Source organism: Oncorhynchus tshawytscha, linkage group LG09 (assembly GCF_018296145.1).
Source record: "Oncorhynchus tshawytscha isolate Ot180627B linkage group LG09, Otsh_v2.0, whole genome shotgun sequence".
NCBI classification, from domain to species: Eukaryota; Metazoa; Chordata; class Actinopteri; order Salmoniformes; family Salmonidae; genus Oncorhynchus; species Oncorhynchus tshawytscha.
Window position 1 is genome coordinate 84372584 of NC_056437.1, and position 18206 is coordinate 84390789.

General features: G+C 42.2%; 2 protein-coding genes across 4 annotated transcripts; both read right to left on the reverse strand.

The window, feature by feature from the left end:
* Positions 1 to 346: 346 nt before the first annotated feature.
* Positions 347 to 3263, reverse strand: LOC112258957. Of its 2 annotated transcripts, none has more exons than XM_024433635.2 (6): positions 3121 to 3263; positions 2847 to 2940; positions 2008 to 2604; positions 1875 to 1910; positions 1570 to 1692; positions 347 to 1452 (listed from the first exon to the last, which is right to left on the reverse strand). In XM_024433635.2, exons 2-6 carry the CDS (start codon positions 2876 to 2878, stop codon positions 462 to 464), a joined length of 1779 nt encoding a protein of 592 aa, XP_024289403.1. In that variant the 5' UTR covers positions 2879 to 2940; positions 3121 to 3263; the 3' UTR covers positions 347 to 461. The 2 variants fall into 2 exon arrangements, with proteins under 2 accessions (XP_024289403.1, XP_024289402.1); XM_024433634.2 differs by having other exon boundaries at positions 1570 to 1695.
* Positions 3264 to 9277: 6014 nt separating this feature from the next.
* Positions 9278 to 12194, reverse strand: LOC121847258. 2 transcript variants are annotated; one of them, XM_042327719.1, is made up of 6 exons: positions 12052 to 12194; positions 11777 to 11870; positions 10939 to 11535; positions 10806 to 10841; positions 10501 to 10623; positions 9278 to 10383 (listed from the first exon to the last, which is right to left on the reverse strand). In XM_042327719.1, the coding sequence occupies exons 2-6, from the start codon at positions 11806 to 11808 to the stop codon at positions 9393 to 9395; spliced, it is 1779 nt and encodes a 592-aa protein (XP_042183653.1). In that variant the 5' UTR covers positions 11809 to 11870; positions 12052 to 12194; the 3' UTR covers positions 9278 to 9392. The 2 variants fall into 2 exon arrangements, with proteins under 2 accessions (XP_042183653.1, XP_042183652.1); XM_042327718.1 differs by having other exon boundaries at positions 10501 to 10626.
* Between the last annotated feature and the right edge of the window lie 6012 nt (positions 12195 to 18206).

Here is an 18206-nt window from a genome sequence, read left to right on the forward strand (position 1 = left end):
TTCATTGAAATGTACAGCTGTGTGTCATCCGCATAGCAGTGAAAGTTTACATTATGTTTTCGAATAACATCCCCAAGAGATAAAATATATAGTGAGAACAATAGTGGTCCTAAAACGGAACCTTGAGGAACACCGAAATTTACAGTTGATTTGTCAGAGGACAAACCATTCACAGAGACAAACTGATATCTTTCCGACAGATAAGATCTAAACCAGGCCAGAACATGTCCGTGTAGACCAATTTGGGTTTCCAATCTCTCCAAAAGAATGTGGTGATCGATGGTATCAAAAGCGGCACTAAGGTCTAGGAGCACGAGGACAGATGCAGAGCCTCGGTCCGATACCATTAAAATGTCATTTACCACCTTCACAAGTGCCGTCTCAGTGCTATGATGGGGTCTAAAACCAGACTGAAGCATTTCGTATACATTGTTTGTCTTCAGGAAGTCATTTATGTTGTCCTACTGTGTCATACACATTGATTTCTTCCCTCTCAGCTTCTCCTCCAGAGGGTAAAATGGCTGCTCCAGGACGATCTGACTTTTCTCTAATGTTAATAGACCTCTACACAGTGAGTCATGGATCTTCTGCCAGGACTCCATCTCTGTGCGCCACAATGCTGATCTGGCACGGATGAGCTGGGATCTCTCACTCTTGCTGCCTTTGGCCAGGCTGACGCTGTCTTTACAGATGAAGAAGACATCCAGGCCAACGAAGAGGACGTTGAGGGTGATGAGACCAGCCCGCACTGACTTGGAGAGGGCTAGTGGGGTGCCTTTGGCCACCTGTCCAATGTCCGGGATGTCCTCGGCTAGCTTGGGTAGGTTTCGTGCTACTTTGCCTTCCTGGAGTGCCAACTTACCAGCGCTTGAGATCAGATCTTTGTTTCTAAGGACTTCTGCAGACTTAAAACCTGAGGAAAGGTCAACTAGGGAGTCAATGCGTTTTCCGATGGTCCAAGTGGTGGCAATCACCTTCCTTGCTCCAACCATGTTCACCGTGCTCTGCCCCAGGATGGGCTCCATATTCCTGGCCACATCCTCCAGACACTCCTGGAGACTCTCCACATCCTCCATGAAATTCTGGAATATGTCACTGGCTTTCTTCTCATGGATGCTATTGACCTTCATCTCTGTGATACCAGTAGTTAAACTGTTGACCCCACTGGTGACCCCCAGGCTGAGCCCTGCAATGGTGAGAGCCAGTGACACCCCAGCAGTGACAGGGGTCAGAGCTAAGCCCACGATGGATAGGATTCCTCCAGCCGCCCCCACTGAGCTGCCTGCCACACTGGAGATCTTAGCCCCCAGCTTCATCCTGTCCAGCTGCATAGCATTTCCTTCCAGCTCAGTCAGAAACCGCTCCATCCTGGGTCGGCGCTGGCTGAACTGACCAATGAAGCGCTGAGCAGCCTCTTTGAACAGGAACGTCAGTCTGAGGTTCTGGTCCATCCTGTCAGAGGGGAAAGATATCTATTTACTGTTTTCCAATAGACTAGTTCTTGAATCTTGTTAAAAAATGTCAACATAAGTTTTAAGAGAAGAACCAAACCATGGCAGAAAAACCTACCTGATCTCACTCAGCTGATTCAAATGTTGGAGCATATTTTGTATGGACTCTTCACTCACACCACCAAGGTTGACCACAGGGATGTCATTCCTCTTTTTCCAAAACATCATTTGACTGACTGAGCTACTGTAACAATGAATATTCATTTCAACAATAAATTATATTCATTACATTATTTTGTGGCATATGAATTATATCACATAAGCCAAAGAACCTTGTCAAATTACATAAAAATTAAAGGAAATTAATACAACTATGCTAATATAATATACATGCTGATATTAAAACTGTGTGAGGGATCTTACCCAAGTTTACTCTCAGGCTGTTGTCTGATCTGTAATCTTGAAGGAAATAATTGACATCAAGTGTTTGTAAAATGTCAATGAAGAACATTACATACGTTAATGTTGAAGTAATTGTGATGGGAGCTCCACTTACCCCTTCTCCATCCTTTTACAGACCTGCTGGCTGATTTCTATGTATCTGTCCAGTTGGCAGGCCAGCACCTCTACATTGAGGAGGCTGGGCATAAAGAAGGCCTTAGCATCCCTCTTAAAATGGATGAGGAGAGGGCAGGCCATTCTGGCAGCAATGATGACAGCCTGAACACTGGCAGGGCTCGTCCCCTGAGGCAGACAGAGGAACCTGTTCTCCTCAAACACCAACAGACAGGTGACCGCCAGACACTCCACAGCATTCAGGAAGTAATCCAGCTTCTCCAGGCCTCCCAGAGTGTCCTTTAGTACAGCTCCCAGCTCCTTCTCCAGCCCTTCACGCCTACTGTCTGCAGTCACCTGGGTCAGACCGCTCCATACGAACTCCCCAAATGCCTTGGCCTTGGTCGCCGACTTACGGACATGGTCGAACTTAAGGTCAATTCTCTCGGCCCTCTCCTTGATGTCCCTCATCATTTCCAGTTCTGTCTGCCTCTGAGGGGCCCATTTGGAATACCTGTCACAGAACTCCCTCACTGTGTGAATGTTGCTGAGGGTGTCTGAGATGTACTGGACCAAGAGCTCCCTTGTTATCTCTAATCTGTAATAAAAGAGGGATTCAGATAGGAGCTTTACCATTGAATTCAGGATAATCACTATATCAAATGACAAAGTTGTAGATTTAGAGTGCCTATCCAACTTTACACTTTTATTGAATGGCCTTCATTGAAAACCTTGGATTCTTTGTCAACACTGCCCTCTGCTGTCTATGTAAAGTAATCCAACAACTCTCTCCTTTTTTTGCCACAGTTATTTATTGCCCTCAGTTATTAATAGTCTCACCGTGACATGGCGCTCTCCCTGCGTTTTGACATTTCCCAGTTTGGTTGATATTGTTTCTGAACAGAATTCGTCTTGTATTGGACATGTCCATTAACTGTGGATCAAATAGTCAACAATCATGACAAATTGAAGTGTACATTTCTCTGCTGAAATCATTTAGAATCAGGATTCACAGACATGGCATGGCTTACGTGGGCAAACATGTTTAGATACTTTTCGAAATACAACATTTCTTTCGTGTAAAAAAAAAATGGATTTATTAAACCTCACTCACCTTGACAAAGACCCTACTGCACGCAGACAAAACTGAAATGTAGTCTCTTTAAATGGGTCAACATGCTTCGACTCGACTGGGGAATAGCCAAGTACCAAACGAGCAGGGTTGCCAGGTCAAGCTAAAATAACTAGATCAATGACCAGTCAAAACCTGCCCACAGGTCCTGAAAACTAACCCACATGTTGCAGCAAGAGAGGAGTTGCCACATTTATCCAATGAAGCTTTTTTTCACAACATTATGGAGCGAATTAAGAAGGAATATCGACGCAATTTGTAATGACCTAGGCTAAGAAGCAACATTCGGTTTTTCATCAAAATAATAATTCTTCCAAGTTTAAGAATATGTTGCCATATACCACAAACCTCTGTGGTGACTTATTGCTATTATAATCATGTTACCAACGTAATGACAACAGTAAAAAGTAATTTATTGTCATACCCGTGGTACACGGTCTGATATACCAAGTGTTCAACCAATCAGCATTTAGGGCTCAAACCACCCAGTTTATAATAGTAAATAAATCCAGTTTGCACATGTGTATAACTATAGATAAATCCAACAGGAGAGTTTGAGGAGAGTTTGCGTGATGAACGTTGTACAGAGGATCTCGAAATCTCTGTACAAGAAATACTTAGACAAACTTCGAAAATATTATATTAGGCTATTTTCTGGCAATTGTGCCTTTATTATGTGCCAGATGTTAAGACTACAAAACAATCCGTGGTGATTTTAGCATGTAAATCTTGGTGGGGCAACAACATCAAAAAGTGTGATGCATGCCAGCAAAGCCACTACACAACACAACACTAAGCAATACATTAATTGCACTATACCACTGCTATACCACCTGGCTGTCAGCGGAGCCTTGTCTGGCAGCGAAACAGTTCATTCAGCCTAATTTACTGCCTTTAAAAAATATATAGCTGATATGGCTGACTTGCTTAAACAAATATGGTTTCTACTGACAATTGAGATGTACAAACTATGGCATAAGGGGACAACAAGCGGATAAGAGGCAATCTGTAATTTCGATTACGACATTAATGAGCGAGCTAGGATGTACGTTCAGCACTTTTGAAATGTACTGTGACAGAATTCAGAACATGCACCGTTCTTACAGTGTTCTTCCTGTACACCAAGTCAGACAATGAAAGCTCTTACAATATTCAACGATCACGTCTCTCAAAAACAGTTTATAGGCTACATGTGCACCACCAAGTCAGAACATTAGGCTAAATTAAGAGGTGAAAATTATTATGATGAGGCACAGGGGCTACTAACAGCTTACTACACAACATACACTTAGTATTACATTCTTAGTTACAGTCTACATATCTCCAGGGAATATTACATCATTTATGCAGCAGCATACAATACATTGTTGGATGCACCTTGTTGTGCTGTGCTCACTTGAACAGGAAGGTCCTTCATGGCCAATATTTTTTTATTAAACTTTGTCATCAAAGTCTGGAATTCTCTGAATTCATGGTGCTTTCAAGACAACTGGGAACTCAAAGAAGAAGTTGAATCACGATGATGTCAGTGATCTTCAAGTAGTAGCTCTAGAAAGAGGCCCAAGTTCCTGATTTACAATTCCGAGTTGGATGAAAGTTCTAAACCTATTTTCCCAGTTGCAGCTCAGATTATGCCGTCCCGAGTTAACAGTTGTTTTGAGAGCGGCACAAATTATGCATCATTGACATCATGGCCAATTTTTTATTGAACTAGACAAGTCAGTTAAGAACAAATTCTTATTTACAATGACAGCCTAGGAACAGTGGGTTAACTGCCTTGTTCAGGGGCAGAATGAAATAATTTGACCTTGTCAGCTCAGAGATTTGATCTAGCAACATTTCAGTTACTGGCCCAACCTGCCACCAATGTTGAATGTTTATAATTTTAAACTAGGAAAAGAGTCCCTTATTCTTAGACCACACAGCTACAGGCATTCCACTGAATAGCAGGCTAATGATTGCTTTGCATGCTTTCAGTTAGCCACTGATTCCTTCCAAACCACTCATTGTTGAATTTGCAATTTCCAACTTGTTGTGTAATGGCCAATGAGCACTGCTACATTTTATCTATATTTCTCTTCATATTTTTTTTAACCTTTATTTAACTAGGTAAGTCAGTTAAGAACAAATTCTTATTTACAATGACGGCCTAGGAACAGTGAGTTAACTGCCTTGTTCAGGGGCAGAACGACATATTTTTTACCTTGCCAGCTCGGGGATTCAATCTAGCAACTTTTTGGTTACTGGCCCAACGCTCTAACCACTAGGCTACCTGCCGCCCCATATGACAAGGATTAAAAAGGATTTGCCAGTAGATTGTCGACTTGATTTATGATGATTACTGCTAGCTAAGATTTTGAAAGTCCAATCAAAGCTACGGTAGATATAACATGATTTGATGTCATTTTATCTGTGGCCAATGACCTTGAGCCTTCTTGGATGGGCACTTCTAATGTAACTCAATGGCAGCACCCAAGGGGCTAGAATTTTCGAGATCTACCCTTAGAATTGGCTGTGACATAGTGTCCACATGAATGACAGAACACTGAGACAATCACGGCGCAACACTCCGTATTTCCTGCTGGCTTGCACCACCACCACCACAGAAGCACTGAGTTAGGCAGAAACACCTGCATTTTGGAGTTGCCTTACTCAAGAAAACAAAAAGAGACCATGTTTGTATGCGGCTTTATTAACTCAATGATATATATTTTTTTACATTGTTTGCAAACTGACATGTGACACATGTTAATGCCAAAATAACATGCAAAACAGGCAAGCCCCCCCAAAACATAAACAGGTGGGGCTCTGACCCCCCTGCCCTGAATGACGGGTCGCCACTGCAAACAATTCTATATTGCCTATTTACGAGATTGACTTGTTAAGTCAGTAGGCATAGGCTACCAACTAAAATCTGGGTTTATAATTGTAATTCAACTTTGCCATGGTCTGTTGAGCTAGATGCAGGTAGTCTGACCCCTGATAGGCCAACATCTCATTTCAGGGAAAAGTCCACAATGAAACTGACATTAAATGTGGAGAATGATACATTTGCGATAAAGCTGTGACCATGAACACAATTGATAACTTCCAATTTAATTAACTAAACATGGCTGAAGTAATAGACTATCTATTAAATCCATTTGCCAGCTCCAGGTAGGCTACACAAGTTGCAGAAATTTACTTGCAATGACTCCAGTAATATTGTCATTTCAACATATTTATTGTAATAGCCTACTTGATGGCCAACAGATACAAATGTATCCTTCTACACATTTAATGTCAGTAGCATGTGAGGGAGTTTCCACCTGAACAGCACTTGAGACCCAAGAACTGAGCATGAGTAAAACCCTTCCCATGATACTGTTTTCCATATTTTCCAGTGCTTTGCTGCCGTTATATCAGTTCTAGCACGTTAATATGTTTTATGGAAAACGGTTGGAAATAGGTATCTCTATAATGACCAATCTAATTATCCTACCTACAATGATCCTACCTACAATTATCCTACCTACAAGTTGTCACAAGGTGCTTTGCTGCAGGGCACTCTCATCCGGCCCACCTTCCACACCACTCCCTCAGTCAGCAACAGCCGGAGTGCTTACTGCCTGATAGTCAGTAGCAGCAGGTCACAGTAAAATATACTGTATATATAGTTTTTTTTTAAAGAGAAATGCCATGGCGGCCGGCAGTGCAATTTAGAAGCAGCCCAAAACCCACAACCCATGGCCAATACATTTTCACCCACGACATTGTTTTCAAGGTAGCCTAATTGTCCGAAAACTGTGGACATGGCAACCCTGCAAACAACTGTGCTTGCAAATTACTTTAGATGTTTGCTTGAAAATGAAAAGGGGGGAAACCGGCAATATTACCCTGGGACAGTGGAGGGCTATGAGCTGGAAATAGCCATCTACGGCCAAACAAGGAAGTGACGACACACCCAAACAAGGAAGAGACGTGCAAGAGAATAAAATCAAAGATAGTACAGGCAGAAACTGCTTCTCCAATAGAAAACCCTGATCACACTTGTAGGTGATGTCAAGGTAATGTTGGCTAGCTAAGCTCATGCGCAGAAGCACATCATCGGGTCCAACTGTTTTCTCGTTCCGAACTGAGCATGTGCAGGCCGTCAAATCAAAGGCACCTTTTCGATATAAAGTTGTTTTTGGCTAAAATTAAAATGTGTCAGATTGTCACTTTCACAAGGTTGGAGTAATAACAAGTTGGCTCTAATCTAGATTGTGCCTTTAGATTTAGAGAAGATTAACAACTAAGGAAGACATTTTCACTTCTCTCATTGACTTCTCAAACCCCAAACCCCGGCTTGGTATGCTTGGCCTGTTTCGCAAGCGTTCCTGGAAGTCTCTCAATGTTGCGCCTCTAGGTTTAGAAAGTGTGATAAAATAGTGTACACAGATACTTTTGGAGGAGATGGGAAACGAAGGTTACGTCTGTAACCATGGTTATGTGTGCTATTGGATCACTTCAATATGCTATTCTTCCGCATACGTTCTTCTCATACATCTCGAGTAAGAATTTCAGATTAGTCCAGTGTACCGGGTAATGCTGCGGCTGACCCCCTTAAATAGCTGCCTCTGCACTACTTCCACCTTGTGTCCTTTTTGAGGCGCCGGCAACAATGAGTCGATAGTGCCTAGAAAAAGGTGCTAGACGATGTAGCTACTCCTCTAGTAGAATGCATCACTACAGCAGACGGCAGAGGATGGCTGGCCAGCTGATATGCTGTAGTAATAGTGTCCACAATCCAATGTGAGAGTCTTTGTATCGATAGGCTCTGGCCCAGAACTCTCTCACCTAGCAAATGAATAGCCAATCAGACTGTCGTATTGCCTGTGTCTGTGCAAGTGTCCAAGGCCCTGACCCGGCAGAGCACACTTGGATAAAAACACCCAGCTCACCCGCAGCCGCGGGAGCAGCATATGCGAACAAATGTCAAATCAAATCAAATTGTATTGGTCACATACACGTGGTTAGCAGATGTTAATGCGAGTGTAGCAAAATGCTTGTGCTTCTAGTTCTGACAGTGCAGTAATATCTAACAAGTGATCTAACAATTCCCCAACAACTACCTAATACACACAAATCTAAAGGGATGGAATAAGAATATGTACATATAAATATATGGATGAGCGATACCGAGTTCAAACTTGATGATTGATTCACATGTCTGTCAAACAGGACCTTGAGCAAGAAAGAGAGGTTAAGACGGAGGGTGACACTCCTCTTGTCTGGAAACATTCAGAAAAACATTCAGTGCTCACTGAAAAGCCAGTGTAGAGAGGCTAGCACTGGAGTAATATGATCAAATTTTTGGTTCTAGTCAGGATTCTAGCAGCCGTATTTAGCACTAACTGAAGTTTATTTAGTGCTTTATCCGGGTAGCCGGAAAATAGAGCATTGCAGTAGTCTAACCTAGAAGTGACAAAAGCATGGATTAATTTTTCTGCATCATTTTTGGACAGAAAGTTTCTGATTTTTGCAATGTTACGTAGATGGAAAAAAGATGTCCTTGAAATGGTCTTGATATGTTCTTCAAAAGAGAGATTAGGGTCCAGAGTAACGCCGAGGTCCTTCACAGTTTTATTTGAGACGACTGTACAACCATTAAGATTAATTGTCAGATTCAACAGAAGATCTCTTTGTTTCTTGGGACCTAGAACAAGCATCTCTGTTTTGTCCGAGTTTAATAGTAGAAAGTTTGCAGCCATCCACTTCCTTATGTCTGAAACACATGCTTCTAGCGAGGGCAATTTTGGGGCTTCACCATGTTTCATTGAAATGTACAGCTGTGTGTCATCCGCATAGCAGTGAAAGTTTACATTATGTTTTCGAATAACATCCCCAAGAGATAAAATATATAGTGAGAACAATAGTGGTCCTAAAACGGAACCTTGAGGAACACCGAAATTTACAGTTGATTTGTCAGAGGACAAACCATTCACAGAGACAAACTGATATCTTTCCGACAGATAAGATCTAAACCAGGCCAGAACATGTCCGTGTAGACCAATTTGGGTTTCCAATCTCTCCAAAAGAATGTGGTGATCGATGGTATCAAAAGCGGCACTAAGGTCTAGGAGCACGAGGACAGATGCAGAGCCTCGGTCCGATACCATTAAAATGTCATTTACCACCTTCACAAGTGCCGTCTCAGTGCTATGATGGGGTCTAAAACCAGACTGAAGCATTTCGTATACATTGTTTGTCTTCAGGAAGTCATTTATGTTGTCCTACTGTGTCATACACATTGATTTCTTCCCTCTCAGCTTCTCCTCCAGAGGGTAAAATGGCTGCTCCAGGACGATCTGACTTTTCTCTAATGTTAATAGACCTCTACACAGTGAGTCATGGATCTTCTGCCAGGACTCCATCTCTGTGCGCCACAATGCTGATCTGGCACGGATGAGCTGGGATCTCTCACTCTTGCTGCCTTTGGCCAGGCTGACGCTGTCTTTACAGATGAAGAAGACATCCAGGCCAACGAAGAGGACGTTGAGGGTGATGAGACCAGCCCGCACTGACTTGGAGAGGGCTAGTGGGGTGCCTTTGGCCACCTGTCCAATGTCCGGGATGTCCTCGGCTAGCTTGGGTAGGTTTCGTGCTACTTTGCCTTCCTGGAGTGCCAACTTACCAGCGCTTGAGATCAGATCTTTGTTTCTAAGGACTTCTGCAGACTTAAAACCTGAGGAAAGGTCAACTAGGGAGTCAATGCGTTTTCCGATGGTCCAAGTGGTGGCAATCACCTTCCTTGCTCCAACCATGTTCACCGTGCTCTGCCCCAGGATGGGCTCCATATTCCTGGCCACATCCTCCAGACACTCCTGGAGACTCTCCACATCCTCCATGAAATTCTGGAATATGTCACTGGCTTTCTTCTCATGGATGCTATTGACCTTCATCTCTGTGATACCAGTAGTTAAACTGTTGACCCCACTGGTGACCCCCAGGCTGAGCCCTGCAATGGTGAGAGCCAGTGACACCCCAGCAGTGACAGGGGTCAGAGCTAAGCCCACGATGGATAGGATTCCTCCAGCCGCCCCCACTGAGCTGCCTGCCACACTGGAGATCTTAGCCCCCAGCTTCATCCTGTCCAGCTGCATAGCATTTCCTTCCAGCTCAGTCAGAAACCGCTCCATCCTGGGTCGGCGCTGGCTGAACTGACCAATGAAGCGCTGAGCAGCCTCTTTGAACAGGAACGTCAGTCTGAGGTTCTGGTCCATCCTGTCAGAGGGGAAAGATATCTATTTACTGTTTTCCAATAGACTAGTTCTTGAATCTTGTTAAAAAATGTCAACATAAGTTTTAAGAGAAGAACCAAACCATGGCAGAAAAACCTACCTGATCTCACTCAGCTGATTCAAATGTTGGAGCATATTTTGTATGGACTCTTCACTCACACCACCAAGGTTGACCACAGGGATGTCATTCCTCTTTTTCCAAAACATCATTTGACTGACTGAGCTACTGTAACAATGAATATTCATTTCAACAATAAATTATATTCATTACATTATTTTGTGGCATATGAATTATATCACATAAGCCAAAGAACCTTGTCAAATTACATAAAAATTAAAGGAAATTAATACAACTATGCTAATATAATATACATGCTGATATTAAAACTGTGTGAGGGATCTTACCCAAGTTTACTCTCAGGCTGTTGTCTGATCTGTAATCTTGAAGGAAATAATTGACATCAAGTGTTTGTAAAATGTCAATGAAGAACATTACATACGTTAATGTTGAAGTAATTGTGATGGGAGCTCCACTTACCCCTTCTCCATCCTTTTACAGACCTGCTGGCTGATTTCTATGTATCTGTCCAGTTGGCAGGCCAGCACCTCTACATTGAGGAGGCTGGGCATAAAGAAGGCCTTAGCATCCCTCTTAAAATGGATGAGGAGAGGGCAGGCCATTCTGGCAGCAATGATGACAGCCTGAACACTGGCAGGGCTCGTCCCCTGAGGCAGACAGAGGAACCTGTTCTCCTCAAACACCAACAGACAGGTGACCGCCAGACACTCCACAGCATTCAGGAAGTAATCCAGCTTCTCCAGGCCTCCCAGAGTGTCCTTTAGTACAGCTCCCAGCTCCTTCTCCAGCCCTTCACGCCTACTGTCTGCAGTCACCTGGGTCAGACCGCTCCATACGAACTCCCCAAATGCCTTGGCCTTGGTCGCCGACTTACGGACATGGTCGAACTTAAGGTCAATTCTCTCGGCCCTCTCCTTGATGTCCCTCATCATTTCCAGTTCTGTCTGCCTCTGAGGGGCCCATTTGGAATACCTGTCACAGAACTCCCTCACTGTGTGAATGTTGCTGAGGGTGTCTGAGATGTACTGGACCAAGAGCTCCCTTGTTATCTCTAATCTGTAATAAAAGAGGGATTCAGATAGGAGCTTTACCATTGAATTCAGGATAATCACTATATCAAATGACAAAGTTGTAGATTTAGAGTGCCTATCCAACTTTACACTTTTATTGAATGGCCTTCATTGAAAACCTTGGATTCTTTGTCAACACTGCCCTCTGCTGTCTATGTAAAGTAATCCAACAACTCTCTCCTTTTTTGCCACAGTTATTTATTGCCCTCAGTTATTAATAGTCTCACCGTGACATGGCGCTCTCCCTGCGTTTTGACATTTCCCAGTTTGGTTGATATTGTTTCTGAACAGAATTCGTCTTGTATTGGACATGTCCATTAACTGTGGATCAAATAGTCAACAATCATGACAAATTGAAGTGTACATTTCTCTGCTGAAATCATTTAGAATCAGGATTCACAGACATGGCATGGCTTACGTGGGCAAACATGTTTAGATACTTTTCGAAATACAACATTTCTTTCTTGTAAAAAAAAAAAAAGATTTATTAAACCTCACTCACCTTGACAAAGACCCTACTGCACGCAGACAAAACTGAAATGTAGTCTCTTTAAATGGGTCAACATGCTTCGACTCGACTGGGGAATAGCCAAGTACCAAACGAGCAGGGTTGCCAGGTCAAGCTAAAATAACTAGATCAATGACCAGTCAAAACCTGCCCACAGGTCCTGAAAACTAACCCATATGTTGCAGCAAGAGAGGAGTTGCCACATTTATCCAATGAAGCTTTTTTTCACAACATTATGGAGCGAATTAAGAAGGAATATCGACGCAATTTGTAATGACCTAGGCTAAGAAGCAACATTCGGTTTTTCATCAAAATAATAATTCTTCCAAGTTTAAGAATATGTTGCCATATACCACAAACCTCTGTGGTGACTTATTGCTATTATAATCATGTTACCAACGTAATGACAACAGTAAAAAGTAATTTATTGTCATACCCGTGGTACACGGTCTGATATACCAAGTGTTCAACCAATCAGCATTTAGGGCTCAAACCACCCAGTTTATAATAGTAAATAAATCCAGTTTGCACATGTGTATAACTATAGATAAATCCAACAGGAGAGTTTGAGGAGAGTTTGCGTGATGAACGTTGTACAGAGGATCTCGAAATCTCTGTACAAGAAATACTTAGACAAACTTCGAAAATATTATATTAGGCTATTTTCTGGCAATTGTGCCTTTATTATGTGCCAGATGTTAAGACTACAAAACAATCCGTGGTGATTTTAGCATGTAAATCTTGGTGGGGCAACAACATCAAAAAGTGTGATGCATGCCAGCAAAGCCACTACACAACACAACACTAAGCAATACATTAATTGCACTATACCACTGCTATACCACCTGGCTGTCAGCGGAGCCTTGTCTGGCAGCGAAACAGTTCATTCAGCCTAATTTACTGCCTTTAAAAATACATAGCTGATATGGCTGACTTGCTTAAACAAATATGGTTTCTACTGACAATTGAGATGTACAAACTATGGCATAAGGGGACAACAAGCGGATAAGAGGCAATCTGTAATTTCGATTACGACATTAATGAGCGAGCTAGGATGTACGTTCAGCACTTTTGAAATGTACTGTGACAGAATTCAGAACATGCACCGTTCTTACAGTGTTCTTCCTGTACACCAAGTCAGACAATGAAAGCTCTTACAATATTCAACGATCACGTCTCTCAAAAACAGTTTATAGGCTACATGTGCACCACCAAGTCAGAACATTAGGCTAAATTAAGAGGTGAAAATTATTATGATGAGGCACAGGGGCTACTAACAGCTTACTACACAACATACACTTAGTATTACATTCTTAGTTACAGTCTACATATCTCCAGGGAATATTACATCATTTATGCAGCAGCATACAATACATTGTTGGATGCACCTTGTTGTGCTGTGCTCACTTGAACAGGAAGGTCCTTCATGGCCAATATTTTTTTATTAAACTTTGTCATCAAAGTCTGGAATTCTCTGAATTCATGGTGCTTTCAAGACAACTGGGAACTCAAAGAAGAAGTTGAATCACGATGATGTCAGTGATCTTCAAGTAGTAGCTCTAGAAAGAGGCCCAAGTTCCTGATTTACAATTCCGAGTTGGATGAAAGTTCTAAACCTATTTTCCCAGTTGCAGCTCAGATTATGCCGTCCCGAGTTAACAGTTGTTTTGAGAGCGGCACAAATTATGCATCATTGACATCATGGCCAATTTTTTATTGAACTAGACAAGTCAGTTAAGAACAAATTCTTATTTACAATGACAGCCTAGGAACAGTGGGTTAACTGCCTTGTTCAGGGGCAGAATGAAATAATTTGACCTTGTCAGCTCAGAGATTTGATCTAGCAACATTTCAGTTACTGGCCCAACCTGCCACCAATGTTGAATGTTTATAATTTTAAACTAGGAAAAGAGTCCCTTATTCTTAGACCACACAGCTACAGGCATTCCACTGAATAGCAGGCTAATGATTGCTTTGCATGCTTTCAGTTAGCCACTGATTCCTTCCAAACCACTCATTGTTGAATTTGCAATTTCCAACTTGTTGTGTAATGGCCAATGAGCACTGCTACATTTTATCTATATTTCTCTTCATATTTTTTTTAACCTTTATTTAACTAGGTAAGTCAGTTAAGAACAAATTCTTATTTACAATGACGGCCTAGGAACAGTGAGTTAACTGCCTTGTTCAGGGGCAGAACGACATATTTTTTACCTTGCCAGCTCGGGGATTCAATCTAGCAACTTTTTGGTTACTGGCCCAACGCTCTAACCACTAGGCTACCTGCCGCCCCATATGACAAGGATTAAAAAGGATTTGCCAGTAGATTGTCGACTTGATTTATGATGATTACTGCTAGCTAAGATTTTGAAAGTCCAATCAAAGCTACGGTAGATATAACATGATTTGATGTCATTTTATCTGTGGCCAATGACCTTGAGCCTTCTTGGATGGGCACTTCTAATGTAACTCAATGGCAGCACCCAAGGGGCTAGAATTTTCGAGATCTACCCTTAGAATTGGCTGTGACATAGTGTCCACATGAATGACAGAACACTGAGACAATCACGGCGCAACACTCCGTATTTCCTGCTGGCTTGCACCACCACCACCACAGAAGCACTGAGTTAGGCAGAAACACCTGTATTTTGGAGTTGCCTTACTCAAGAAAACAAAAGAGACCATGTTTGTATGCGGCTTTATTAACTCAATGATATATATTTTTTTACATTGTTTGCAAACTGACATGTGACACATGTTAATGCCAAAATAACATGCAAAACAGGCAAGCCCCCCAAAACATAAACAGGTGGGGCTCTGACCCCCCTGCCCTGAATGACGGGTCGCCACTGCAAACAATTCTATATTGCCTATTTACGAGATTGACTTGTTAAGTCAGTAGGCATAGGCTACCAACTAAAATCTGGGTTTATAATTGTAATTCAACTTTGCCATGGTCTGTTGAGCTAGATGCAGGTAGTCTGACCCCTGATAGGCCAACATCTCATTTCAGGGAAAAGTCCACAATGAAACTGACATTAAATGTGGAGAATGATACATTTGCGATAAAGCTGTGACCATGAACACAATTGATAACTTCCAATTTAATTAACTAAACATGGCTGAAGTAATAGACTATCTATTAAATCCATTTGCCAGCTCCAGGTAGGCTACACAAGTTGCAGAAATTTACTTGCAATGACTCCAGTAATATTGTCATTTCAACATATTTATTGTAATAGCCTACTTGATGGCCAACAGATACAAATGTATCCTTCTACACATTTAATGTCAGTAGCATGTGAGGGAGTTTCCACCTGAACAGCACTTGAGACCCAAGAACTGAGCATGAGTAAAACCCTTCCCATGATACTGTTTTCCATATTTTCCAGTGCTTTGCTGCCGTTATATCAGTTCTAGCACGTTAATATGTTTTATGGAAAACGGTTGGAAATAGGTATCTCTATAATGACCAATCTAATTATCCTACCTACAATGATCCTACCTACAATTATCCTACCTACAAGTTGTCACAAGGTGCTTTGCTGCAGGGCACTCTCATCCGGCCCACCTTCCACACCACTCCCTCAGTCAGCAACAGCCGGCGTGCTTACTGCCTGATAGTCAGTAGCAGCAGGTCACAGTAAAATATACTGTATATATAGTTTTTTTTAAAGAGAAATGCCATGGCGGCCGGCAGTGCAATTTAGAAGCAGCCCAAAACCCACAACCCATGGCCAATACATTTTCACCCACGACATTGTTTTCAAGGTAGCCTAATTGTCCGAAAACTGTGGACATGGCAACCCTGCAAACAACTGTGCTTGCAAATTACTTTAGATGTTTGCTTGAAAAATGAAAAGGGGGAAACCGGCAATATTACCCTGGGACAGTGGAGGGCTATGAGCTGGAAATAGCCATCTACGGCCAAACAAGGAAGTGACGACACACCCAAACAAGGAAGAGACGTGCAAGAGAATAAAATCAAAGATAGTACAGGCAGAAACTGCTTCTCCAATAGAAAACCCTGATCACACTTGTAGGTGATGTCAAGGTAATGTTGGCTAGCTAAGCTCATGCGCAGAAGCACATCATCGGGTCCAACTGTTTTCTCGTTCCGAACTGAGCATGTGCAGGCCGTCAAATCAAAGGCACCTTTTCGATATAAAGTTGTTTTTGGCTAAAATTAAAATGTGTCAGATTGTCACTTTCACAAGGTTGGAGTAATAACAAGTTGGCTCTAATCTAGATTGTGCCTTTAGATTTAGAGAAGATTAACAACTAAGGAAGACATTTTCACTTCTCTCATTGACTTCTCAAACCCCAAACCCCGGCTTGGTATGCTTGGCCTGTTTCGCAAGCGTTCCTGGAAGTCTCTCAATGTTGCGCCTCTAGGTTTAGAAAGTGTGATAAAATAGTGTACACAGATACTTTTGGAGGAGATGGGAAACGAAGGTTACGTCTGTAACCATGGTTATGTGTGCTATTGGATCACTTCAATATGCTATTCTTCCGCATACGTTCTTCTCATACATCTCGAGTAAGAATTTCAGATTAGTCCAGTGTACCGGGTAATGCTGCGGCTGACCCCCTTAAATAGCTGCCTCTGCACTACTTCCACCTTGTGTCCTTTTTGAGGCGCCGGCAACAATGAGTCGATAGTGCCTAGAAAAAGGTGCTAGACGATGTAGCTACTCCTCTAGTAGAATGCATCACTACAGCAGACGGCAGAGGATGGCTGGCCAGCTGATATGCTGTAGTAATAGTGTCCACAATCCAATGTGAGAGTCTTTGTATCGATAGGCTCTGGCCCAGAACTCTCTCACCTAGCAAATGAATAGCCAATCAGACTGTCGTATTGCCTGTGTCTGTGCAAGTGTCCAAGGCCCTGACCCAGGCAGAGCACACTTGGATAAAAACACCCAGCTCACCCGCAGCCGCGGGAGCAGCATATGCGAACAAATGTCAAATCAAATCAAATTGTATTGGTCACATACACGTGGTTAGCAGATGTTAATGCGAGTGTAGCAAAATGCTTGTGCTTCTAGTTCTGACAGTGCAGTAATATCTAACAAGTGATCTAACAATTCCCCAACAACTACCTAATACACACAAATCTAAAGGGATGGAATAAGAATATGTACATATAAATATATGGATGAGCGATACCGAGTTCAAACTTGATGATTGATTCACATGTCTGTCAAACAGGACCTTGAGCAAGAAAGAGAGGTTAAGACGGAGGGTGACACTCCTCTTGTCTGGAAACATTCAGAAAAACATTCAGTGCTCACTGAAAAGCCAGTGTAGAGAGGCTAGCACTGGAGTAATATGATCAAATTTTTTGGTTCTAGTCAGGATTCTAGCAGCCGTATTTAGCACTAACTGAAGTTTATTTAGTGCTTTATCCGGGTAGCCGGAAAATAGAGCATTGCAGTAGTCTAACCTAGAAGTGACAAAAGCATGGATTAATTTTTCTGCATCATTTTTGGACAGAAAGTTTCTGATTTTTGCAATGTTACGTAGATGGAAAAAAGATGTCCTTGAAATGGTCTTGATATGTTCTTCAAAAGAGAGATCAGGGTCCAGAGTAACGCCGAGGTCCTTCACAGTTTTATTTGAGACGACTGTACAACCATTAAGATTAATTGTCAGATTCAACAGAAGATCTCTTTGTTTCTTGGGACCTAGAACAAGCATCTCTGTTTTGTCCGAGTTTAATAGTAGAAAGTTTGCAGCCATCCACTTCCTTATGTCTGAAACACATGCTTCTAGCGAGGGCAATTTTGGGGCTTCACCATGTTTCATTGAAATGTACAGCTGTGTGTCATCCGCATAGCAGTGAAAGTTTACATTATGTTTTCGAATAACATCCCCAAGAGATAAAATATATAGTGAGAACAATAGTGGTCCTAAAACGGAACCTTGAGGAACACCGAAATTTACAGTTGATTTGTCAGAGGACAAACCATTCACAGAGACAAACTGATATCTTTCCGACAGATAAGATCTAAACCAGGCCAGAACATGTCCGTGTAGACCAATTTGGGTTTCCAATCTCTCCAAAAGAATGTGGTGATCGATGGTATCAAAAGCGGCACTAAGGTCTAGGAGCACGAGGACAGATGCAGAGCCTCGGTCCGATACCA